Source organism: Chrysochloris asiatica, unplaced genomic scaffold (assembly GCF_000296735.1).
Source record: "Chrysochloris asiatica unplaced genomic scaffold, ChrAsi1.0 scaffold00020, whole genome shotgun sequence".
NCBI classification, from domain to species: Eukaryota; Metazoa; Chordata; class Mammalia; order Afrosoricida; family Chrysochloridae; genus Chrysochloris; species Chrysochloris asiatica.
In genome coordinates this window covers 11,358,090-11,384,103 of record NW_006408538.1, presented here as the reverse complement: position 1 = coordinate 11,384,103, position 26,014 = coordinate 11,358,090, and the positions used below count along the sequence as shown (strand labels likewise).

The 26,014-nt window shown below is 40.7% G+C and overlaps 1 protein-coding gene across 2 annotated transcripts in view; it reads right to left on the bottom strand.

The window, feature by feature from the left end:
* SIRT1 (sirtuin 1) overlaps nt 1–19,413 on the bottom strand; it is a 34,909-nt gene extending 15,496 nt beyond the window's left edge. Inside the window, exons 1-4 of one of the 2 annotated variants that reach the window (XM_006835818.1) lie at nt 18,961–19,413; nt 17,469–17,585; nt 13,670–13,911; nt 12,202–12,354 (exon numbers count right to left, since the gene is read on the bottom strand). In XM_006835818.1, the coding sequence (XP_006835881.1) occupies nt 12,202–12,354; nt 13,670–13,911; nt 17,469–17,585; nt 18,961–19,366 (918 nt within the window). In that variant the 5' untranslated portion in view covers nt 19,367–19,413. Of the gene's footprint in view, nt 1–12,201; nt 12,355–13,669; nt 13,912–17,468; nt 17,589–18,960 lie in introns of those variants that run through there. The other variant, XM_006835819.1, reaches the window with a different exon arrangement.
* Nucleotides 19,414–26,014: the final 6,601 nt, after the last annotated feature.

Genomic DNA, 26,014 nt, shown 5'->3' with positions numbered 1-26,014 from the left:
ATGTTATCAGGCATAACACAAGCTTTGTCATAAAGCTGCCAACCAATCTAATTGAGTTTTTACTTTTTTAAAGAGTTGCAAATAAAAATATGTAAAAGATCACATATTCACTATATGGTTCTTTAAAGAAAAAATTTAATCATTTGAAAAATTATACAGTTACCTAGCCAAAAATCACCAAAGACAGTAACTGCAGACCTATTATTCAAGCCCAGTTAATTACTATGCAACACTGTCTTTTCAATTTTTGATCCCTCCCATTTAAATTTTCTATTTTCTTTTAGGCAAGCACCACTTTGTATTGGATAATATAAAACTACTCTAGTACATACACCTGATTTTGTCTATCTCTAGGGGATTTATAATTTCAAATCTGCTTCTAACAAAGAACACGCAATGCTGCATATACAAGGAGCTTCAAAAAGTTCGTGGAAAGTGGAATTAAAAGACACATTTTATCCATATACACAGGCAATTCCCAGGCTACAAACGTCCAGGCTTACCACCCACTTGCCCTTTAATGTTATGTAATTGTATTTTCTCTCACTTTGAAATTACTGATTTACCTACCTACTCCAAACAGATTCATCACAATCATCTTCACTTACTGCATAACCACCTTTTAAATCACTGAAAAGGATTCTCGCACTAACCAAAACCAAACCCCGCCCATCAAGTCCATTCCAACTCATTAACGACCCTACATAGGGTTTCCAAGACTATAAATCTTTAGAGGAGCAGACAGCTTCATATACCCCCAGGTGGGTAGTGAGCTTGAACTGATGACCTTGCATGACCACCATGCATAAGAACCACATGCAACATTCCAACTCACCTATAAAATCCACTTAGAGACTTAGAGACACAAGAATGGATCTCACTTGTACTTGTGAACTACCCATATAACAAACCATACAGGCGACACAGAATGGGTTCCTAGACATATCCAGACTTATAGTCACAGGATTAGAGACTTGGAACCATTATCTAAGGGCACAACCTAGTCAGCTGGCATAACACTGTTCACAAAGATAATGTACTATATAGTAGTTTGGTGTCGGGACTTAAAACAGAGCAACATCTAAGGTAAAATTACTGTTCTCTACTCATATAGAACAATGGAAAGTGAAGAAAATCAAAGTTCAAAGAAGAAACTAGCCCACATGAGTCGATTATAACCTGAGACCAGAAGACATAGATGGTGGCCCGGCTTACTACGGACCTTCTGACCAGCGACACAAAAAAAGGTCCTGGGATGAAATGGCTGAAAAAATGTAGCAAACTCATAATCCCAAAAAAGGCCAGATCTACTGGACTGACAAAGACTAGAAGGAATTCCTAAGACTAATGGCCTACTATAACCTTTCAATGTGGAACTGAAGCTATGAGAGGGCTACAAAGAGTTCAGGGAACCACTCATCATCTTTTAATTATATATTTCCTTGAAATTTTTAAGCGAGTACCCCATGTATTTCAGTCAAATAAGAGATTGGCTTATAAAAGAAACAGTAGCACCATAAATAAATGTGCTCCCTTAAACAATAAGCTGTATGAAACCAAATGATCAACATTTACCCAAAAGCAAAGGTGAGACAGCAAGGAGAGAAAGAAAGCTAAATCAATGGAAACTCAACAAACAGACTCGAAACAGCAAGAATGCTGATGAACTGTAGAAATCATAATCAGTGGCACAAAGCAATTTGTATAATTATTAATATTTCATTTAGGGAATTATTAGGGAACAAATACATGTGAAAAAGTACCCCAATGGGGCAAAACTGTTGTCAGGTGCCATCGAGTCGGAACCAACTCATAGCGACCCCATGCACAGCAGACAGCACAACGAAACAATGTCCGATCCTGGGCCAACCTCACTACCGCTGCCACACTTGAGTCCATCAATGCTGCCACCTGGCCAATCCATCTCATTAGGGGTCTTCCCCTTTTTCTCTAACCCTCCACACCTTACCCAGCATGACATCTTTCTCCAGCAACTGTTCGCTCAGGACAATATGTCCAAAGTATGAGAGTCAAAGCTTAGCCATCCTGGCCTCCAAGGAGCACTCTGGTTGCACTTCCACCAAAACAGATCTATTGGTTCTTTTGTCAGTCCATGGCACTTTCAGTATTCTCCAACACCACAACTCAAAGGCATCAATTCCTCTACGATCTTCCTTATTCACTGTCCAGCTTTCACATTCATATGAGGCTATTGAAAATACCATGGCTTGGGTGAGGGGCACCTTAGTCCTCAAGCGGACTTCTCTGCTCTTCAATACTTTAAAAAGTTCCTGTGCAGCACATTTGCCCAATGCAAAATGTCGTCTGATCTTTTGACTGCTGCTTCCGCGAGTGTTGACAGTTGACCGAAGAAGAATGAAGTCCTTGACAACTTCAATCTTTTCTCCATTGATAAGAATGTTGTTTATTGGTCCAGTGGTGAGGATTTTTGTTTTCTTGACACTGAGATGCAATCCATACTGAAGGTTGTGCTCTTTGATCTCCATAAGTAAATGTTTCAAGTCCTCTTCGCTTTCAGCAAGCAAGGTTGTATCATCTGCATATTGCAGGTTGTTAATGAGTCTTCCTCCAATCCTGAAGCCACGTTTTTCTTCATAGAATCCAGCTTCTCGTATTATTTGCTCAGCATACAGGTTGAATAAGTATCACACCTTTCCCAATTTTAAAACATTCAGTGTTCCCATGCTCTGTTCGAACAACTGCTCCTTGGTCCAGGTACAGATTTCTCAGAAGTACAATTAAGTGTTCTGGAATACTCATACTTCTCAATATTGGCCATAGCTTGTCATGATCCACACAATCGAAAGCCTTTGCGTAGTCAGTAAAGCATAGGTAAACATCCTTCTGGTATTCTCTGCTTCCAGCCAAGATCCATCGGACATCAGCAATGATATCTCTCGTTCCACGGCCTCTTCTAATCCAGCTTGAACCTCTGGAAGTTCTCTGTCAATGCATGATTGTAGCCATTTCTGTATTACCTTTAGCAAAACTTTACTCGCTTGAGATATCAAAGAGATTGTCCGATGATTTCCGCATTCTGTTGGGTCACCTCTTTGGAATGGGCACAAATATGGATCTCTTCCAATCAGTCGGCCAGATAGTTGTCTTCCAAATTTCTTGGTAGAGATGAGTGAGTGCCTCTTTTGCCGCCTCACTTTCTTGAAAGATTTCAATTTTTATTCCATCAATTCCTGGTGCCTTGTTCTTTGCCAATTCCTTCAATGCACTTTGGACTTCCTCCCTGAGTATCACTGGCTCTTGTTCATATGGTACACCTCCTGAAATGGCTGAACATTAACCATTTCCTTTTGGTACAATGACTTTGTGTATTCCTTTCATCTTTTCTTGATGGATTCTGCATCATTCAATAATTTGCCCAGAGAATCTTTCAATAATGAAAGTCGAGGCTTGAATTTTTTCTTCCGTTCCCCAAGTTTGAGAAATGCTGACCGTGCTCTTCCCTTTTGGTTTTCTAACTCTAAATCTTTGCAAAACTAGCTAAGAATAAAACATGCAATTCAAAAAGATATCTACATACAGCCAATAGTAGAATGGCAGTCAGCCACAGTAGTTGAAAAACATATATAAACAGAGCAATAATGCAACTATGAAGATAAGTTAATGTTTTACCTATTACACTAGTAGTTTAAAAATGTTAGAAACCACCAAGATGACCATCATTAGGGGCCTGGTTAACCATGCTGTAGTGCAACTATAAAACAGAACACTTTGCAGTCTTTTCATTCTGCTGTGCAATAAGGTCGCTATGAGTCAGTGCTGACTTGATGGCACCTAACAACAACAAATGCAGTCTTTTGAAAAATGAGGTATATCAGGTAGTGCCATTATGAATTATCTCTTAAGAATACTAAATTAAAAAAACAAGGTAAAGAATACCACATACAATTACGTGAGTAATGCCACTTTAAAGCGCTGTAAAAACTAACACGACCCTCCTACCACACTCACAAATAGTTATATTTGTTACACACAATTTTCTTTTTCCAGAAAGATACCCAAGAGCGATTTTTACTACAGTAACTATTGGAGGGAGAATTTACAGGTAGGGATGATTAACAGGAGAAGTAGACAATTTTTTTAATGTTTTGCATTGTTTGAATTTTTAAGCCACACACATATACACAAATAAGTGTTTTGAATTTTCCCATGTTAATAGTTTATTCTCGGGTTTTCTTTTATTGGGGGTTCTATATCCTTATACACAGTAGTGGTAGAGTTCAATCTTTTCAGGTGGTGGTAGGTTCACTTATAAAAAATCACCTACCAACTGCACTTTAGAAATGTATCCTAAAAATACTGGAAACAGACCTAAAAAAACACTTGTGACACTAATTATACTAATAAAAAGTAGTAAACATACTACATACTACAGTTACAGCACAGGCCATCCTTGGGTTATCAGACTTACAAACAACAACCTAGCTGCCTTTGGTGTTAAGTGTCACTGAGCTGGTTCCAACTCATAGCGACCCTCTTGTTGTAGGAGTTTCAAGGATCTGACCTTGTAGTTAGCAGTCCAGTGGGTTTGAACAGCCCAAATTCTGATTAGCAGTCCAACGCTTCTTCTATAGCATCACATCAGGACTCCAGCTGCCCTTGAATGCAACCTACATTTGTTTACTTTTAAATGATTGAACCAGTGCACCGCACCTAGTCTGACTTACACACAAGAACTCATTCATAATCCGGGGACTCATTGTACTCTATCTAACAAACATTCTATGACCATTCCAAAGTACCGAGTGTCTGACTGAAAAAGTTTATTATATTAAATTGTTGTTAAGTAACGTGGAGTCAGTTCTGACTCATAGCGACCCTGTATAAGGATTCCAAGGAGCACCTGGTGTGTCTGAACCACCAACCTTGTAGTTCAAACCAACCTTGGATCTGATGCTTTAATCTACAGCACCATAACAGGACTCCTAGACTCCCAATTATACTAAGTAGAATATACTAAAAATACAAACATGCAAGTAAAACAGCCCATTTTTATAAAAAATACTATATGCAGTTATATTACATTTATATTTATTTATGCAATCCATTTACACATGGAATAGTAATGTATTTTTTAAGTGAATGGGACTGTTTTTTCTTTTTTTTTGTTTACATTTTTTTTAGTTTTAGGTAATGAACTTGTTTTCAAAACTCTGTATTTTGTAATTACACAATCTGGTATTATTGTTGTTATATGCCGTGGAGTAGGTTCCGACTCATAGTGACCCTGAACAGGGTTTCTGAGGCTGTAAATCTTTACAGGAGCAGAAAGCCTCATCTTTCTCCCGCGGAATAGCTGGTAGTTTCAAACTGCTGACCTTGCAGTTCGCAGCCCAATTCGTAACCATACGCTACCAAAGCTCCTTACACAATCTGGTATATGTTAACATATAATCAGTAAGGTAAAGATTTATTGAATAAAAGCTAATTTTTAGAAATCAAGTTCAGAGACACACTAGGTAGACAAAGATATGGAAAAAACAAATAAAACAGACACAGACGAAAATTCTGGCACCCTGAACTTCAGAAGAAAGGTTAGAGATGGATGAGTGCTTGAGAGGAGATGCTGAGCAGGGATGGCCAAAGAGGGGGACTGACTGGTGAACAGCCAATCAGACGTGGACCTGCCAAAGCCACCAAGCTTTGGCAGAAGAGGGAGGCCTGGCAGAGCATATCTGTGCAGGCAACAGGAAAAGTGTGATCTCCCCCCCACACACACACATTCCCCTGGTGACCAGAAGTGTGGCCAGCTCCCACTCTCATATACCCCATGTAGACCCTGCTCTCTGGGATTTCAGAGCCAGAGGGTTGGGAGTCAAGCCAGTGTGAGGTGGGGGCTGGCTGCACCATGTTGATGTGCCACTGTGGTGACTGGATTAAGATGGGCTCAGCTCTAGACCTACAAAGCTCACAAAGCCACCATCATTGAACCAGTCACACTGTCCCCAGCTTCCCTGCGGTCCTAACAGAGACTAAAATGAGCTTCATCAAGGGCCCCCATGAATTACTTCCAGAATGAGGCCAGCTGGAACTCCACCTAGGGTCAGGAACTCTTGCTGTCACATCCCTTCCACAACCACTTGAATTGCAGGAGCCCCCAGAGATTTCTCTCCTCTGGGTCCAACAACTGCACTGTTTGTTTTAATAAATAAAACAACTCCACAAGGCAACAGAGACAACAATTTTAGCTCACACAAACAAGAGAAAAGGGCTCAAATGATCAAGATGCAGATCCAGAAAACATTTCTGAGGAAAAAAAAAAAGTAATGGAATTAACTGAAAAAGAATGGTAACTTTATTGCTGTTTTTAGGTGTCATTGAGTCAATACCGACTCACAGCAACCCTAAGTACAACAGAACAAAACACTGCCTGGGCCAACCTGAGACCTTTGCTTCCGCCACTGTGCCAATCCATCTCGTTGGGGGTGGTCTTCTTTTTCTCCAACCTTCCACTTTACTAAACATCATATCCTTCTCCAGGGACTGGCCCTCCTGACAACATGTCCAAAGTATGAGAGACAGAGTCTGGCCATCCTGGCTTCCAAGGAGCACTCTGGCTGTACTTCTTCCAACATAGATCTGATCTGCTTGTTCTTTCTGCAGTCCATTGTACCTTCAATATTCTCCTCCAACACCATAACTCAAATGTTCTTCAGTGGTCTTCCTTATGCCCCGTCTAACTTTCACATGCATATGATGTTAATGAAAATATTATGGCCTGGGTCAGGCACACCATAGTCCTCAAACTGACATCTTTGCTCTTCAACACTTCAAAGAGGTCTTGTGCTAGCAGATTTGCCTAAGGCAATACGTCACAGATTTCTTGATTGTTGTGTCCATGAATGTTGATGGTCGATCTGAGCAAAGTGAAGTCTTTGACAAGTCAACTTCAATCTTTTCTCCATTTATATGGATGTTGTTTATTTGTCCAGTTGTGAGAATTTTTGTTTTCTTTACATTGAGGTTTAACCCATACCATAGGCTGTGGTCTTTGATCTTCACCAGCAAGTATTTTAAGTCCTTGTCAATTTTAGCAGGTAAGGTTAAATCATCTGCATATTGCTGGTTGTTAATGAGTCTTCCTCCAATCCTGATGCTACCTTTTTCTTCAGTATTATCCAGTTTTTGGGTTATTCACTGGAATGATAATTAGGTACCTTTCAAAGGATCCATAGAAAGATCAAGAAAAGCAAGAACACAATAAAAACTTTAGATGAATTCAGGAAAACACAAAAACAAATGCAAACTCTGAAACAATACAAAACCTGCAATAAGAAACTCAGACGATTAATACAAAGATTTCAGAAACGGACAATACATTGCAAGGGCAAAGGTGTAGATGCAAAGCAATGGAAGTCCAAATTAGTGAGCTTGAAGATAAATCTCAATATACTAGAAGAGCAATCAGAAAGAAGAAATGAAAAAATTAGAAGCCTACGAAGTTCTGTGGAACACCACAACAAAAAGGCGCAATTTACAGATGATTGGAATTCCAGAGAAGAAGAGACAAGCACAGAAAAAAACTGTCTAAAAGTTGTTGGAAGAAAACTTCCCTAACATCATGAAAGATGAGAAAATAAGCATACTAGAAGCTGTACAAATTCCAAACAGAATAGAACCCAAAAGAAAATCACAGAGACATATCATAATCAAACTTTCCAAAATCAAAGACAAGGCAAGAATCCTGAGAGCAGCTCGGGAAAAAGAAAAGTTATCTAAAGGAGAACCAACCAGTAAGACAAAGCTCTGATTTCTCAGTAGAAACCATGCAGGCAAGAAGGCAATGGGATGACATCTACAAAACTCTGAAAGAAAAAAACTGCCAACCAAGAATCATACACCCAGCAAAGCTGTCCCTCAAATATGAGGGCAAAATTAGGGCACTTCCTGATAAATGGAAACAAAAGGAATTTGTAAAGATCAAACTTTACCAAAAATGCTAAAGGGTGTTCTTTGGACTGAGAAACAACAGCAGCAGACAACCACCTGAGATTACCATACATGACATCACCACCCAGAACTCAATCCAGCTAAAGAGTAAGTATTTAAAATAAACCTACAAGACTGAACATAGGCTACCAAAGATATTAATGTATAATGAAATCAACTACAAAGCAAAAAGAGGGAATAGTACAACTATATAACTTGTAAATGGCAAGGAAGTCAAGTGAATTTCAACATAAAAGACTGTTTTAAGTAGATAAACAATTAATAAATTACAGGGTAACCTCAAAGGAAAATAGTATACCTGCCCATCAAAATAAAAAAGAGGAAAATCACTGAAGCTTTAGTAAACATTAACATAACAAAAGATAAAAGAATATCCACAAGGTCATCAACATCCATAAGAACAGAAGGACTAAGAACTGGTGGCCAGGAGCAGACTTGCAGAATGTGCCCTTTAGATATGTAAATTATTATATATGCCTGGTGTTTTTTAAAAAGCTAAAGTAGACAAAAAAATACTTTCAACTGATGGTATATGGAGGGGATTATAATCAATGTAATGAAACAAGTTATATGAACTGTTGAATATGAAACTGATGATGTGCCCTGTAAACTTTCACTCAATTCACAATAAAAACCTTAAAAAAAACCACAAAGTGAACTTAGCACAGAAAATCCAGCAGCACAACAAACAAAACATACAGAAAAATAATCAATTCATTCTCTATTGATAATTACACAGAATATAAGTAAGCAGATTAAATGTACCAGTCAAGAGACATAAAAAAACAGGACAGAAAACAGATTGATCCTTCAATATACTGTCTATAAGAGACAGTATCAAAAAGATGGAAAGAGCCTAAATGCCCATCAACAGAAGAATGTTTAAATAAACCAAGATAAATATGCACAATGGAGTAATACAAAACACTGAAGAATGATGATGAATCTGTGAAACACCTAACAATGTGACTGAATGTGAAAGACATTATTATGCTGAGTGAAAATGGCCTATCACAAAAGGACAGACATTATATGAGACCAATTTAAGAACTTTAAAAAAAAAAAAAAGTTTCATGCTAAAAGACACCATCTTTAATGGTTACAGGGTAAGGGGAGATGGAAAATTGGTCACAGGCTAGAGGGTAGACACATGTTAGCATGGGTGACAGGGCAGGCAATGTACAACGAGAGGGAGGTTGGCAGAGGAAAGATGAAGGTAGTAGCAGGAGACACAGGGAGGAATGCTATCATTAAAGTCAATAGAGGAAAATGCTGTCAACTGCTGTTTCATGGAGGGGATTGAAACCATGTAATGAAGTGTACGGTTTGTTGAATGTAAAATTGTTACCCTTCACTGAATGCACAGTAAGAAATTTTAAAACAATAGCACGCAACAAATTCAATGGCACCTGACTTGATAGAGAGCAGAGGGAAAACGAAGCCTGCAGGAATTGGTGATGGTACCAGGTACTTTAAAAAACTGGCCCTCACCATTCCTGTCTAGAATAATTCTAAGTGGCACCACAGATAGGTACACTGTAATGAAATGGTGTTTAACTACGCAGCAATTTTGCAGCAGAAATTTTTAATTGTCAAAACTGGGAGGGTGCTACTGTTATGTAATAGGTGGTATTATTAAGTGCCATCGAGTTGTTTCCAACTCATAGTGACCCTGTATAGTTTCTTAGGAGCAGTTGGTGGGTTTGAACCGCCTACCTGTGGTTAATAGTCCAGTACTTTTCCTACAGCACCACACCAGCCAGAGGGCTGTAATGCACAGGCAGTTCCTACAACAAAGCATTATCCAGCCCAAAATGTCAACAGTGCAGAAGCTGAGAAACTGCTCTAATGGACCAGTACCGCCTAACACGTTCCAATTATTTGGAATCTCCAGCATAAATGAAATCTAATTTTCTTCTCAATAGTGAAATATAATTTAGGGTCTAACAGTGTATAGAAATTCTTGCTTTCCAACTGTCTAAATTTCCCTTAATAGTTTGTTTTCCCACCTTATAAACATCTTAAATCATTTTAATAAACTTTCTACCCAGTACATTTTATTCATGGACTACTGAAGAATCTAGTAAAAATTAGGTACAATATTTATATACTACCCATCCTCCACTTTAGGTTAAGTGCCATTGAGTCAGTTCTGACTCATAGTGACCCTGGCAGGGTTTCCAAGGAGTGAATGGTAGCTCTGAACCACTGACCTTGCAATTTAGCAGTCCAGTGCTAACCCTACACCAAGAGTACATTAGATAGCTATATTCACAATCCTTCTTACCTTGCTGTTTCAACTGTCACCATTCTTTTTTCCATATTAGTTGTTGATGTTAGATGCTGTCAAGTGGATTCCAATTCAAAGTGATTTCTATGCACAATAGAAGAAAACACTACCCAGTCCTGCACTATCCTCACAATTGCTGTTACATCTGACCCATACTGGTGGCAGTTATGTGCCATTGAGTCGGGTTTGATTCATAGAGACCCTGTATAGGGTTTCTGAGGCTATAAATCTTTACTGGAACAAAGAGCTTCATTTTTCTCCCGTGACTGGTAGATTTTTAGAGTGACTGGTAGATTCTAACTGCTGACCGTGTGGTTAGCAGCACAGCTCATTATCCACTATGCTACCAGGAGTCCTTGAGCAAACACTGGTTCTTCAGAATGTCACTATTTTTCTCACTTATAGCACATCTCAACACATTTCAAGTACTTAACAGCCATACCTGACGAGTGGCTTCTGAAGTGAACAAAGCAGCTTGAGAGACTCTACAGCAAACCAAGGTTGCAATCCACTAACTAGCATATAACCTGAGGATCTTCTCAATCCCTAATCACGTGATTTTCCAGGCACACCTTCATGTGTTAAAACCTGGCTACTACCAAACACATCAAAACATTAGTTATCTTTTTAAAGCTCATCAAAAATATGAAAAATCAAAATAGTGTTACTTTCATATGGTGTGATGCCATGGAATAAATACTAATCTGCAAACTAAAAGGATGGCAGTATAAATCCACCACCCACTCACTGGAAATCCTATATAGGGTTGCTATGAGTTGAAACCAACTTAGCAACAATAATAATCTCTTTTAGTAAGAGTCCTGGTGTGGTGCTATAGGACTGGACTGCTAATCACAAAGTCAGCAGTTCAAACCCACCAGGCACTCCTTGGGTTACTTGTGAGTAGAAATTGACTCGATAGCGCTTAGCAACAACAATCTCTTTTAAAAAGCCCAAGTAATATCATATAAAATTTGTAACTGAAGTGCAAATTTGAAAAAATATAATCTCTTTGAAAATAAACTCAATTATAAAATGAAGAAAAATGGATCATATTTCCTTCTGGGGAAAAGCAAACATTAATTTAATGACTGGGGTTTTAATTCACTGATATTACTCCATGATAGTACAAAACCAATCTGTGTTGGAAGAGTATACCCAGAGTGCTCCTTGGAAGCCAGATGGCCAGACTTCATCTCTCACACTTTGGACATATTGTCAGGAGGGACCAGCCCCTGGTTTGATAAGTGGAGAGTCAGAGAAAAAGAGAAAGACCTCCAAACTACCTGAACCAGCACAGCAGTAGTAGCCATCAGATCAAATGTAGCAATAATTGTAAGGTTGGCACAGGACCAGGAAGTGGTTTGTTCCATTGTGCATAGCATCATTATGAGTCGGTAACCACTCGATGGCACCTAACAATAACAGTACCAGTCTCCAGTTTACTAGACAATGAATGGTAAATTTAAGATACTATTTAAGAAGCCAAAACATTTAAAAAAAAAAGCCAACACATGTGGCAAGACTAATGGTATGGCACTGTAGGATCAGCACTGGACTGTGAACCACAAGGTCAGCAATTCAAACCCACCAGCCTCTCCTTAGAAATCCTAATAGGGTCTCTATGAATCAGAACAGACTTGACAGCACTTAATAATAATACATATAACAGAGTGAGTAAAGTACTAGGTTGTTAATTGCAAGGTCAGTGGTTCAAACCCACCACTTCCTAGAAGAAAGATAAGACCGTCTGCTTCTGTAAAGCTTTCGTCTCGGAAACCCTAGGAAGGAAGCAGTGATACTCTATTCTATCCTGTCACTATGAGCTGGAATTTACTTGATAGCAGTGGATTTGGTAGGTGGGATACATGAGAAGTACTTTGCATGAGAATAGGACAAAACACTAGAAAATTTCTTACTACCTTTGCAAACTTGAAGAATGGTCTTGGATCCTTTTGGAAATATTCAATATCAAACATTGCTTGAGGATCTGGGAGGTCTGGGAAGTCTACTGCAAGGCGTGCGTAAATACCGTCTCTAGACCTGAAGTCAGGTATTCCACAGGAAACAGATACCTGTAATATTTACAGCATAATGCACACAAGTAAATCATGACTAGGCTCTACTACCATTACTTTTAGTGAAGACATGGGAAAGAAAAGTTGAGTTAGAAACGTCTTTGGGGAAATAGAAACATTACCCCATACCAATTTTAAACAGAAATAAAACATACAAATAAAATAGCATAATTATATCCACCATTTATTTCTGTTTTCAACAGAGGTAAGTTTAGTCAGGTGAATTTAAAATCTTTAAGCATTTAACCAAGAAATTAAAGCAACTAGAATTTAATTAAAAGAAGTAACTAATTTCAACCAATTATTTTAAATAGAAAACAGGCAAGAATTTCTATTAGGTTGTCTGGTTTTTCCAAAATGCCTCATCTGGGTCAGGGCTCACTAACTCAAGAATTTCTATTATTTTCTTTAAAAGCTGTATTGTACAATATTTCACTGCTTAATTTTTTAAGACTAGGTTTATATATTATAATTTTTATGTAAAGAAACTTTTAACATTTTCAGTATGGATTTAAGAAGTTATTTCACAATTTTGCTAGAGTTGATTCCACTTTGACCTCAAAATAAAAAGCAAGCTTGTCTAAATCATACCTGAGAGTAAGACATCACCATGCTTGACGATCATCTGACTATACAGGAAGAAATAACTCAGTCCACCCACAAAATGGCAGAAAACAGGACTGAATTTACACCAACATTGCTCTGGTCACTGTCATAATACAACACGTAACATGCTTTGTATTACTAAAACTCAGTCCCATGCGTGTGAATACCAGTTAAGTTTCTGGCTTCTACAAGAAGATCTAGCAAATATCCACTTTCTTCACAAGAGCTTGACATACCGTAACATAAGCAAATTATAAACCCCTGCACTTCTTTTAGGAGCTGTGGTATAATGCAAGTAAAAGTCTTGCCTTAATTCCACTTACCTACTGGGCTTGCTATAAACAAAGAGAAGTAAATATTTTTTAAGTTTGTTGAAGACATTTAAAAAAAAGACTGAGCCAATTTAGCAACTGCTTCTGCATTCACTTTTTATCCACTTCCCAACAAATACACTCATAATCATGTAAGGATAGATTCTAGAACATTTCTAATTACAAAAAGCTTAAGAAAGAACATATACAATCACCACCTCCCTTTTACTAACTAGTTTTAACTCACTTTTCATTAGTTTCCAAGCACATATACTAATTATCACGGAAGGATGCAGTCCTCTAAAACCATATAAATGTTTCTTAATTGGAAAAGTCTTAAGAAAACCCTACCCCTCCCTCTATCCTTTATTAGTGGTTAAGTACATCTTACATACCCCAGCTCCAGTTAGAACTATTATTTTTTTGCATTCTTGCAGCAATTTCACAGCATCTTCAATTGTATTAACATCTTTTCTTTTTTTCCTTTTTGGTGGTTCTGAAAGGATATTAATAACAATCTGCCACAGTGTCATATCATCCAATTCAGGTGGAGGAATTGTTTCTGGTAGTAAATCTTTTAGAATTGTTCGAGGATCTGTTCCAATCATAAGGTGTTGTTGAACAAAAGTGTACGGACCTGTATTAAGAGTAAAACAACTCTGATCAAATCTACTCGCAAATAATCAAAATCTCATTTATTTTCTGAAATAACAAGTCATCTGTATGAATTTTTTGCAAATTAAAAAATTGCAATTTAAAGGTATTTCATTCTGAATACATCTTCAGAGCTATCCTAATCCCAATAAGGTGAGAAGTAAAAGAATTCTACTTCTCAAGTGATTACAGAGAGACTTAACCAAGAATTACACTGGCCCCTTTACCATAAATAACAAATACGTACGTACTTAAGAGTCCAGAATTAAATTTTTTTTTGGTTAAAATTTAGAAACATACACCATTATTAAAAGCAAAAGTATTTACAAAAGGGTGCCACAAATCAATATAGAAAAGATCCCATTATTGTAATTTGCCTTCAAGTTCGGAAAGACTATACTATACTATTTATCACTGAGAACATAAGAGTAAAACAAATAAATCTACACATTACCATCTTTTAATTTTTTCCCATTACATTATACCTTTATTATAAAATAAGCACTCCGTACTTCACAATACTTTTCCACTTCATTCAAAAATAAGTATTAATAGAGTATATATTATGTGCTAGGTACTCTTCTAAGCTTGTGCATAGCTCTTCTACCCTCAGTCATTGTATCTCCCACAAAACAACTTTTTTCTCACAGGTCTGGATAAGACAAGGTGGGAGAAGATGCTGATAGGATGATACAATTCAGTTGTGATTATTAACACAGATTGTAAACATAAAAACTTGTGTACTCTAGCATGGGTTTAAGAACCGGGAGAGGAGATCCCTAGGCACTGAACCACCTTGACCCAGGAACAAGAAACAAGAGTCACAGGCATGTAAGCCTGCTGACAACCTGCTGGTCTACTGGTGAGAAGTGGAGGAAAGGCAGCAATGAAAATACGGGCTAAGTTCGATCACGTTCCATAGACCCCGTCAACCTGGAGATGAGAGAGAGAAAAGGAAGGGCTGGTTGTTCCGAAGTATGGTGAGACCTGGAGACTCCTGAGCCCATGGACAAGGACAGAGCCACAGAGGGCTAGAGGTGAGAGTGAAGCATCAGCTGATATAAATAAAGTGAGGGGAGATGCACAAGAACACCCAACCTAGCAGATAGTACCCATTTGACCTAGTAGCGTAGTGGTTACGAATCGGGCTGCGAACCTTAAGGCCAGCAGTTCGAAACTACCAGCCGCTCCGCGGGAGAAAGATGAGGCTTTCTACTCCCGTAAAGATTTACACCCTCGGAAACCCTGTACAGGGTCGCTATGGGTCGGAACCGACTCGATGGCACTTCACAACAACAACAAATGGCTTGATGATCACAACTCGACTAGAAGAAGATAACAAAATTTGATAACGGAAACAAGTATAAATTGCTACAATTTGATGTACTTCACCTATACCTATGGATTTAGTAGCTCAAAATACCAACTGAGAGGGAAAGAGTCCAAGTATCAATCCTATCCCCTCTGTACACAGGGTTGATAGAGACAGGCAACTTAAGACATTGGTTATCTAAAATGGAGGGAGGGGCTATAAAAGTACAAAGTGACTAGCTTACAAATTTTCAAGAGAGATTTCAGTTTCACAGTGTGTGGGGGAAGGTAGAATCCCCACTGAATAGTTTTCATCTTGTCTAGATGGGTCTGGTGAAAGGAGATTGGAATAAGATTCTCATGATTCAATACTGAGTAATTGTTATCATGACTAATTGCAATCGTCATACCTGTAAAGCCAGAAGTTTTGTAACATAAAGGGGGGAGTAGTTAATCTTACATTCCAGGAACAGATGACCCTGGGACCATCAAGGGAGAAGATCATGAGCAGAATGTGGGACCCTATCCAGAGAAGCAGCGACACCAGAGAGATGGCATGGAGAGAGAGAGCAGCTGAGGACTTTAGAGCCATGGAAAGAAAAAGGCTGTGTGCTGGCAGCCAGGAGGCAGGCTTGCAGAGTGTGACCTTTGATTGTTTAAATGATTATATATTCTTGAAGTTTTTTTGTGTACATCAAAAAAAAAAAAAAAAACTGTTGAATGATGATGCATGGAGGGGATTGTAATCATAGCAATGAAATGAAATATGATAGGATGAGTGTAAAACCAATGTTCTCCCATGTAAACTATCACTCGTCACAATAAAAACTTAAAAAAAAAAGAAACAAAGCCAGAGAACAGGTTCCCAATCCATGAAGTAAAGCTGAGTGACTCTGGGCAGTAGGCTTTCTTACAGAGAGGGGTGTCTCTAGGTATTTAAATAGGGGAACCAGATTCAGGTTAGGACTTAGGTGAAATAGTGTGCCCTGTGGGCAATTATCAGCAGCCCTTAAAGAGCTTGGTAACATACCTAGAGCAGGGCCAAGGGCCAGAGAAAGGTCTGTTTGGGGAGAACAGTGGAGGAGAGGGTGTCCTGACATGAATAAGTGTGCCCCGAACATTTCTGATCCTGACTGTAACCTACTAAAACTCCCCTATATAGGAACCCTGGTAGCATCCCGTAAGGTCAGCAGTTCGAATGTGTCAGTTACTAAGAGGGAGTCCTAGTGTAGCACTGTGGGTTAATGTGCTGGACTACAAAGTTGGTTTGTACTGCCAGGTTGGAAGTTCAAGCTCACCAGCTGTTCTTTGGAAACCCTGTACAGTGTCGCTTTGAGTCAGAACTGACTCAACGGCACTTAACAACAACCACATAGTGTATAACAATACCCATGAGGAAAATAACTATGAAAACAATCAACCAGACCAGATTAAAAAAAGTATCATTTGCCAAAAAACAAAGTCCAAAGGCAAAAGGGACAGGAAAAGAACTTAAGGAGGAAATAGAAAGAGTGCTGTTACACTGAGGAGGACTACATTTAAATGTCACTAAACAAATAATTTACTAATTGTTGAAAACGGAAAACATTCAGTCAAATCAGTTTTAAAAAAAAAAGCCAAAGACGACAAATAGTTTAATGTGGCCACAGTCTGCCTCACTAAAAAGATGCCTTCTGAGTAAAAACTAAAAAAAAAAAAAAGAGGGTGCAAGACACTCTATAAAATTGGAGGAAGCACATTCAAGGAAGAGGGTGGAAGTGCAAAGCACCTAAAGAGTGAGAAGCACCTGGCTGTAAGAGAAACAGCAACAATGCCAGCCTTCCACAGGCCCCATTTAAAAACAAAAACAAAACAAAAGCACTACACTTTCCTCAAACTGTCCTTAGTTTGATACCAACACATGGCAACCCCATGTGTTACAGAATGAACTGAGCCACAGAGGGTTTTCTTGGCTGTACCCTTCAGGGAAACACACTGCTATGTCTTTCTTCCTTGGAAACACTAGATGAATTCATACTGTCAACTTTTCTGTTAGTAGCTAAGCGCAAACCATTTGTACCATCCAAGAACCATGTAACTGTCCCAAAACTGACAGTAAGTCAGGCTAAGCTCCCAAGAACCTCATCATCAGTTTATGAGAATAGAGAAACAAATGCAAAATTCACATAAAAAGAAAACACATCAAAATAAAAAGTATTGTCTCTAAAGCTGTGAGCTTTGAAATCATACCTATCCTTGGTCTTGGAGTCCAGTCACTAGAACTTGCATGTGAGGCTCTATCATCCTCATCACTTTCACAGGAATGAAAGCCATTGGTGATAATTTCATCACTGAAGAGAAGGTTATCTGCAATAGAAGCCAAAAGTACTGAAACAACCTGCATCATCTAAAATGTATTAAGACCTGTAATGGCTAAAATATAATAATTCTCATTTAATGGAGCATTTAGGTAATTAAACTTATTGTGTGCGAGTCCTGGTGTAGCGCTGTGGGTTCATGTGCTGGACTGCAAAGTCCCTCTGAACTACAAGGTCAGCGGCTCAAGCTCACCGGTTGCTTCCTGGAACCCCTATACAGCATCGCTGTGGGTCAGAATCGACTAGATGGCATGTGTGAAGAATGCCTATAAGGTTAGCCTGGACCTTTCACAAAAGTATCCTCATCTTTAGGAACGCTACACAGAATCTAAAAGTTTGTCCATAATTGAGCTTACTTTAAGAAAATCAAAATAAAACAAATTTCGGTAAAGACGATTAAGTAGAAATGTACAAAAGTTCAAATATGATAAAAAACAACTGTGCATTGTTTTCTCAACTAAACTGTGACTTGATATCACGGGTGTTTATTTAATGTAGTACCTAATGCACATTAACTGCCTATGAGCAAATGGTCCACTGGACTTATTAAGAGCAAAGATAGTGATACTGACTCTCATCTAAGACTGAAACTCTCCAGATCATACGCATACATACACGCACACACTCCCCACATTAAATACACTCAAACACAAATATAAAACACATCTGAGTCAGGACGCCAGAAATCCCACTTTGTGTTTCAAGATTACAATCACCCTAAAAAATAGGAAGATCATTAGAGAAAGAACAGTATTCATTAAGTATACTCTAAAAGTACTATTACTCTCTAAGCCCACTATTAATTGCTTCACTGCAGAGCAATATCTTTTGAAAGGCTTTGCTCTTTAAAATTGTCTATTTCAAGTTTAGAAACTATAGACCTAAAAAAAAAGGGGGGGGGGGGTTTTAAACTGAACAGGTGTCAAGTTGCAAAGGCAATCGCAAAGGTCAATCAATGGGACAGGCAAAAGTTGCAGACTTAGGCGTGCTGGGGAAGGTGGGTGAAAAGCAACAAATCTTTAGCACAAGCATTTTGCTAAAAAGGTAGGGGATAAGAAAAGCGAACTTATTTTAAAGCCAACTGCCGACGCTTTCCGTCCCAGTACTGCGCCAAGCGCTGGGTCGCCGGCGGGCCGCAGGAGAGCAGGAGGGAGAAGGCGGAGAGAGCGAGCGGGCCCGCGGGGTCCTTCCCGCAGCCGGATCTGCTACCCGGGAGGCACGCAGCGGAGGAGGAGCAAGACACGGCCGCAGCGTCGCCCCCTACCCGGCCCGGCCCCAGAGACCCCCCCCCAACCGTACACCAGGAGGGGCCCCGGAGGAGGGAGGAGGAGATGCGCAGTCCCGGCCGCCCGCGCCCTGCGCACCTCGGTACCCAATCGCCGCTGCCGCAGTCGCTGCCTCTTCCTCGTCGTCGTCGTCGTCGTCGAAGTCGTCGACCGGTGGCGGCTCCCTGGATAGGCCCTGCAGGCCCAGCCCATTGTCTTCTTCTTCGGTCGCCGCGGCCGCCGCCTGGGCCTCCGGCTCCTCGCCCGCCGCCACTGCCTCCCGCCACAGCGGCGCCGCCGGGCAAACCCCGGCCGCCTCCGGCGCCTCACGCTCGGAAGCTGCCCAGCCGGGCTCGCCCGGGCTCCTTCCGAGACCGAGACCGTCTCTTCGCGGCCTCTTGCGGAATGGCTCTCCGGCGGGCGGCGACGCGGCCTCCCTCTCGGCCACCACCGCCGCCGAGGGGGAGCTGCCGGGCTGAAGGGCGAGCGCCGCCTCGTCCGCCATCTTCCAACTGCCTCTCTGGCCCTCCTCCCTCGCCTCCTCTGCTCCCGCTCGACTCGCGGCACTGGCGCCCCCGCGGCTCTGGCTGCGGGAGATTTAAACCCTGTCACGTGACCCGCCCCCTCGTCGCCCCCGCCCTCCCGCAGCTCCCGCCACCCACGCGAGCCGGGCCGGACCGCGACACGGCGGGTCACGTGGCGGGCGGAGGCCTGGGCTGTGCCGCGGCGTTCCGGGCTCGGCGTGGGCCGCGAGCAAACGCAGCGCAGGCAGCCTACGGCCCCGCCTCTCGGTGGCGGGCGCGTTGTGCAGCCGAATTCGCCCCTTCGCCGCCTTCTCAACTTCTCTTTCAAACCGCCCTCCCAATGCAGTGCTGTTCGGAAGGTTTGAGTTTAGGTTCACGCTGCGCCTTTTTACTAATGCCTGAAGTGCTCACTTGACTGTCTTAGTCTCGTCTAGATTTAGCAAAGGGCGCAAACTCTGAAGCTGGCCAAACCTTTCTGTTTTGTTTTGGAGCAAGAAGACACACACTTCCTCACACCCACTTCACACCGTCTGACAGCTACTCTTTGACTTCATTTTCTCCTCCTTCTTTCCTTAGTTTGCAACTATTCCTCTCTCCATCACTGTGGAGCGGTGTAGATTGTCAAATCCCTAAAGGCATGTGTCTCCCTAGAAGGACATTTGCCCTGTATGATTTCATTTTAAACAATAAATTCTTAAGTTTGTCATGCATAAACTCAGTTCAGTCCCAAACTTTAGACTTGAGGCTTTTACCTTTTACTGAAGTCTCAGGAAGGTTCGACCACACCACCTTTTCAAACTCAATAAAGGTTCCTTGTAAGGAACTCTGGTAGCGTAGTGGTTACGAATCAGGCTGCGAACCTTAAGGTCAGCGGTTCGAAACTACCAGCCGCTCCACGGGAGAAAGATGAGGCTTTCTACTCCCGTAAAGATTTACACCCTCGAAAACCCTGTACAGGGTCGCTATGGGTCAGAACTGACTCGACGGCACTAAACAACAACAAAGGTTCCTGGTAACGGGTCCGAGGTTAGCGGTGGAAGGCAGAATCTCATGGCTTGAGAAAGTCAAGCTGCAGAGATTCTTTGCCTTATTACAGGAATGAGTTCAAGCCCACTACATACATAAAAATTTCTAACCTCACCCTCGGGTAATAAAGGCCAAGTGATGTCATATTTAATCTGTCCCATCTTTTCTTAGGGTCAGACATTTGCCTCATATTGCATCTTCTAGAGAGTAAAGGGGTTGTTTACAATATATGTCCCAAGGCTAAATTTTAGGAATTCAACTATATAAGACTCTGTATCATGCAACATCCTGCCAATTTTTCTATTTCTGATTTAGAAATTCCTTCTATAGATACACGTTTCAATTTCTTTATCATAGCACATGAATGTAACACCAGCTTCTAATGTTTGGTGTCCTAGTGTGGCGCTGTAGGATAAGCACTAGACTGCCACTGTAAAGTCAGGGACCCAAATCAACTAGTCGCTCTTCCAATAGACTATAAATCAGAACTGACTACACGACACTAACAACACCAACAATGGTTGTTTAGCATTCTCCTAGTTAGCAAGTTTTAGAGTTAGAAATTTTCTAAATCACTTTATAATAACATAAGTTTCTGCTTGGAGAGATATATAGAAATATATGCATATGAGTATGTTTCTGTTTCTAATTTTATACAGGAGTCCTACTATGGAGCCTAGGATAAGCACTGGACTGCTAACCACAAGGTTGGCTGTTCAAACCCACCTGCTACTCCTCACCTTGGAAACCTCTACAAGGTCACTATGAATTAGGACCAGTTCGACAGCACTTTAGCAACAATAACTTTATACCAGGGTAAGTCAAAAAGTATAGACTTTTATTAAGCAAATGTTTATTAAGCAAAAATATCAAAATATGAAGCTATTGCTTCTCGACATATCCTTCATCTAGCTCTGAAAGAAATGTTTTCTCCACCTCTCTAACCCTTCCCCAGGAGTCCTGATTTGGCACTGCGGGTTAATGGGTTGGACTGCAAAGTTAGTTTGAACCGCAAGGTTGGCAGTTCAAGTTCACCAGCCACTCCTAGGAAACCCTATACAGTGTTGCTGTGAGTCGGAACTGGCTTGATGGCACTTAACAACAATAACAACCCTGCCCCCAAAGACTTCTGTACCCTTTGATCTACACCAGTCAAAACAGCAGTTTGGGCATCCTTGAGGGACTGATGGAGTGCTCCTTTTAAATGTTGTTTGAGTTTCAGGGACATAAACCAAGTATGAAGATACAGCAGGATCAGAGCTGTATAGTGGGGAGAGTAAGCTTTTCCAACACAGATATTGTAGGACAGATCCTGCTACCATAAGAGAATGAGCAGGAACATTGTCATGGTGAAAACAGTTTTCTCAAAATGACTTTTCTGGCCTTTTTCTCATAAATGAAGTTTTCAATTTTCTTAAAACTTCCCAGTAAGCCTCTGTGATGGTACTGTGTTCTTCAAGAAAATCTGTCAAAATGACGCCTCTGGAATTACAAAAACAGCTGCCAGAACTTTCTGTGCCTTGAATGTAACAGGCCCAGCAAATCGCCTCAGAAGTCTGTTCTGATTGGGTTTTTTTATGGCACCTAATAACAACAACAATAATGAGACTATCCTCAGAAACCCTATACAGGGATGCTATGAGTTGGAACCAACTCAACAACGAGACTAAGACAAGTGTACTGCTGAGAAAACTTGGCTGTAGCCATCCACCGATTACAGAGACATGTTTAAACATGTTGTGTTTGGTATAAACCTGTCCGTGTTCTAACTAGAACACTAGTAACAATACTTTTTGATGTACTCTCCTATTATGAATGAATTGTACTCATGCCATTTGAAAACATGGTACAAAGCCTAACCGTGTTGAGAGGTGCTCCAGTGGCACTGTAGGATAAGCACTGGACTGCTAAATACAACCCGCCAGCTGCTCCACAGGAGAAAACTGAGGCTTGCTGTTTCCACAAAGACTTACAGCTGCAGAAACCCTAAACAGGGTCTCTATGAGTCCGAATCTACTCAATGGCAGAAGATTTAGTTTTTACGTTTCCATACTGTGGAAAGCATTATGAAAGCATACATAGTAATAATGTGCATAATCTGTGATTTGCCAACATTATGTAGGTATACATAATAACATTTGACCTGAAAAAGATGAGCAAAAGCTGATCTGCTTTCTGACCCAAGTGTGTATAAATTCCTTTCTTTGGGCCTCAGTTTCCTCACATGCAGAATGAGTGTTTAGGGTCAAATGGAGCAATATGTCAGAAGAAAGGAACAAACAGGACTTTGGTCCTGTATATATCTAAATTTCGGTTAGAAATTGGGGGTCTTCTTATCCAGATTGAGTAATTTTTGCAGCCTTTCTAAACCCAATTTCCTTCTCTCTAAAATACTAATAATGCCTCTTTTTTAGGGTTGAATGTTATGGATTGCGTTGTTGTTGTTGTTAAGTGCTGTTGAGTCGGTTCCAACCCATAGTGACCCTGTATAGGGTTTCCAAGGAGCAGCTGGTGAGTTTGAACCGCCAACCTTGTAGTTCAAATGGCTTTGCAGTCTGGTGCATTAACCCCGCCACACCAGGACTCCATGGATTGTGTTGTGTCCCACAAAAATATGAATTCTGGTGATTGCTGTATAATAAGCACTGAACCACAGGGTCAATTTGAACTACAAGGTTGGTGGTTCAAACCCACCAAGCTACTCCTCAGAAACATAATACAGGGTCACTATGAGTCAGAATCGACTTGATGGCACTTAACAACAACAACAAAAATATGTGTCAGCTGGACTGGACCATGATTCTCAGGGGTCTGGCAGTTATGTGATGATCCTCCTTGTTGTGATCTGATGTGATAAACCTATAAAAAGATTAAGGATGGAACATGTTGCTGTTAAGTGCCACTGAGACTGACTCATAGACACCCTGTATTGGGTTTCCGAGGAGCAACTGGTGGGTTTGAACTTAAGACCTTGAAGGTAATAGTCCAGTGCTTATTCTATAGTGCTATAGTACCACACCACGACTCACACAAGAGTGGAATGTTGTTGTTGTTAAATGCCATTGAGTTGATTCCAACCTGTAGCAACCCTGTATAGGGTTTCCAAGGAGCAACTGGTGAGCTTGAACCCACAGACCTTGTAGTTGAAACAACTTTGCAGTCTGATGCATTAGCCCACAGCGCCACACCAGGACTCCACTACCCTTAATCTCACCACTACCATGATCTGATGTCAGTGAGATTCCCAAGGGTGTGGCATGCAACGTCTTTCACATAACAAGAGGCAAAAGAGAGAGAGACTTGAGTAGATAAAGAGGGACCTACTACCACCAAGACCAGGAGTGTCCATCCTTTGGTCCTGGTGTCCCTGCATTATGATGCTTCCAGATCCAGGGGAAGGTTGATGCTGAGAGAAGACTCTGGAATTCTCCAAGGAATGCTGGGCCTGTAGATGCTGACACTAATCAAGGACCTTCCCTTAGAGCTGACAAAGATGAAGCCTTCCTCTAAAGTCAACACTCTGAACTTGAACTTGTAGCCTCCTAAACTGTGAGAGAATAAATTTCCATTTGTTGAAGTCATCCAGCTGTGGTATTTCTGCTATAGAAGCATTAAATAACTAACACACTGAAATAAGAATGAAATGTAATGTTGTTGTTGTTAAGTGCTCTTGAGTCAATTCTGACCCATAGTCACCCTGTATAGGGTTTCCAAGGAGCAGCTGGTGAGCTTGAACCACCCACCGATCTTGCAGTTCAAACAACTTTGCAGTCTGATGCATTAGCCCACAGTGCCGCACCAGGACCCTGTTGTTGTTGTTAGGTGCTATCAAATTGGTGCCGACTCATAGCGACCCTATACACAAAAGAACGAAACACTGCCCGGTCCAGGACCAATCTCACAATTGTTGCCATGCTTGAACCCATTGATGCTGCCACTTTGCCAATCCATCTCGCTGGGGGTCTTCCTCTTTTTCTCTGATGCTCCACATTACCAAACATGATATCCTTCTCCAGTGACTGGTCCCTTCTGACAATATGTCCAAAGTATGAGAAACGAAGTTTGGCCATCCTGGCCTCCAAGGAGCGCTATAAGTTGCACTTCTTCCAGAACGGATCTATTGGTTCTTTTGGCAGCCCATGGCACTTTCAATATTCTCCTCCAACACCATAACTCAAAAGCATCAAATCTTCTATGGTTTTCCTTGTTCAATGACCAGCTTTCACATGCATATGAGGTTATTGAAAATACCATGACTTGGGTCAAGTGCACCTTAGTCCTCAAACTGACATTGTTGCTCTTCAACACTTTAAAAAGGTCTTGTGCCGCAGATTTGCCTCATGCAATACGTCGTCGTTTGATTTCTTGACTGCTGCTTCCGTGAGTGTTGATGGTTAGAATGAAGTCCTTAATATCTTCAATCTTTTCTTCATTGATAAGAATGTTGTTTATTGGTCCAGTGGTGAGGATTTAAAATGGGGCAAGTGTTTTTGTTATTAAATGCCAATTAAATAGCCAGATATAAAATGAGGGAAGCATGGCTGTTGCTAAGTGCCATCGCATCTGTTCCCACTCATGGAGCCTCTGTATAGAGTTTCCAAGGAACACCTGGTGAGAGAATGTTAGGGATGTATATCTAAAATATCATCTAAATCCAAAAGTCTGAGTATCCCAAATTAAACTGAGACTCTCCCCTTATAATTTGTCACATCATTTCTGAAAATGATAATCTCCCATCCTAGAAACCTTTAAATCATGTTTGAAAATTGTCTTCAGATTGACCTCTCTAACCAACAGTAACCAAATCCTACAACGTTTATTCCTTCTCACACTCTCCAGTGTCTGACCACACTCTCCAGTGTCTGACTACATAGGCACCTTACCCCCTTTTGGCTGACATCCTTAGCCTGACTTTGTCGGTCTTACCCTACAAGATAAGGAGTCCTGGTGTGACTCTGTAGGATCAGTGCTGGACTGTTAACCACAAAGTCAGTGCTTCAAACCCACCAACTGCTCCTTGGAAACCCTATACTGGGTTGCTATGAGTCAGAACCAACTCCATAGCACTTAACAACAACCCTACAAGATAGCCCATACTCTCCATTTGGTCTGTATTACCCTGTAAAAGATTTCATAAGTTAATTCTCAACCACATTAGCAAAATGTTGTTAAGTGTCATTCAGTTGGTTCCAACTCATAGCAACCTTATATACGGTCTCTGAGGAGTGACTGGTGGGTTTGAACCACCAACTTTGCCGCTAGCCGTCCAGTGCTCATCCTACAGCACCACACTAGGATTCCCGTTAGCAGAATATAATATGTAAAATAAAACCCTGGTGTCTCAATGGCTAAGTGCTTGGTTGCTAACCAAAAAGTTATCAGTTCAAATCCACCAGTTGCTTGGTGAGAGAAAGATAGGGTCGTTTGCTTTTCTAAAGAGTACGACATGGAGCAATTTTCTACTCTGTTGTGTAGGGTTGCTATGATTTGGAATTGATGGCAATGGGTTTGGGTATTTTGGTTTTAAAGTTTAAAATGTTGAGAAGTGTGATCCCATTAAAATAGAAACGAAGTTCCCCATTTTATTTATTTGTTTTATTATT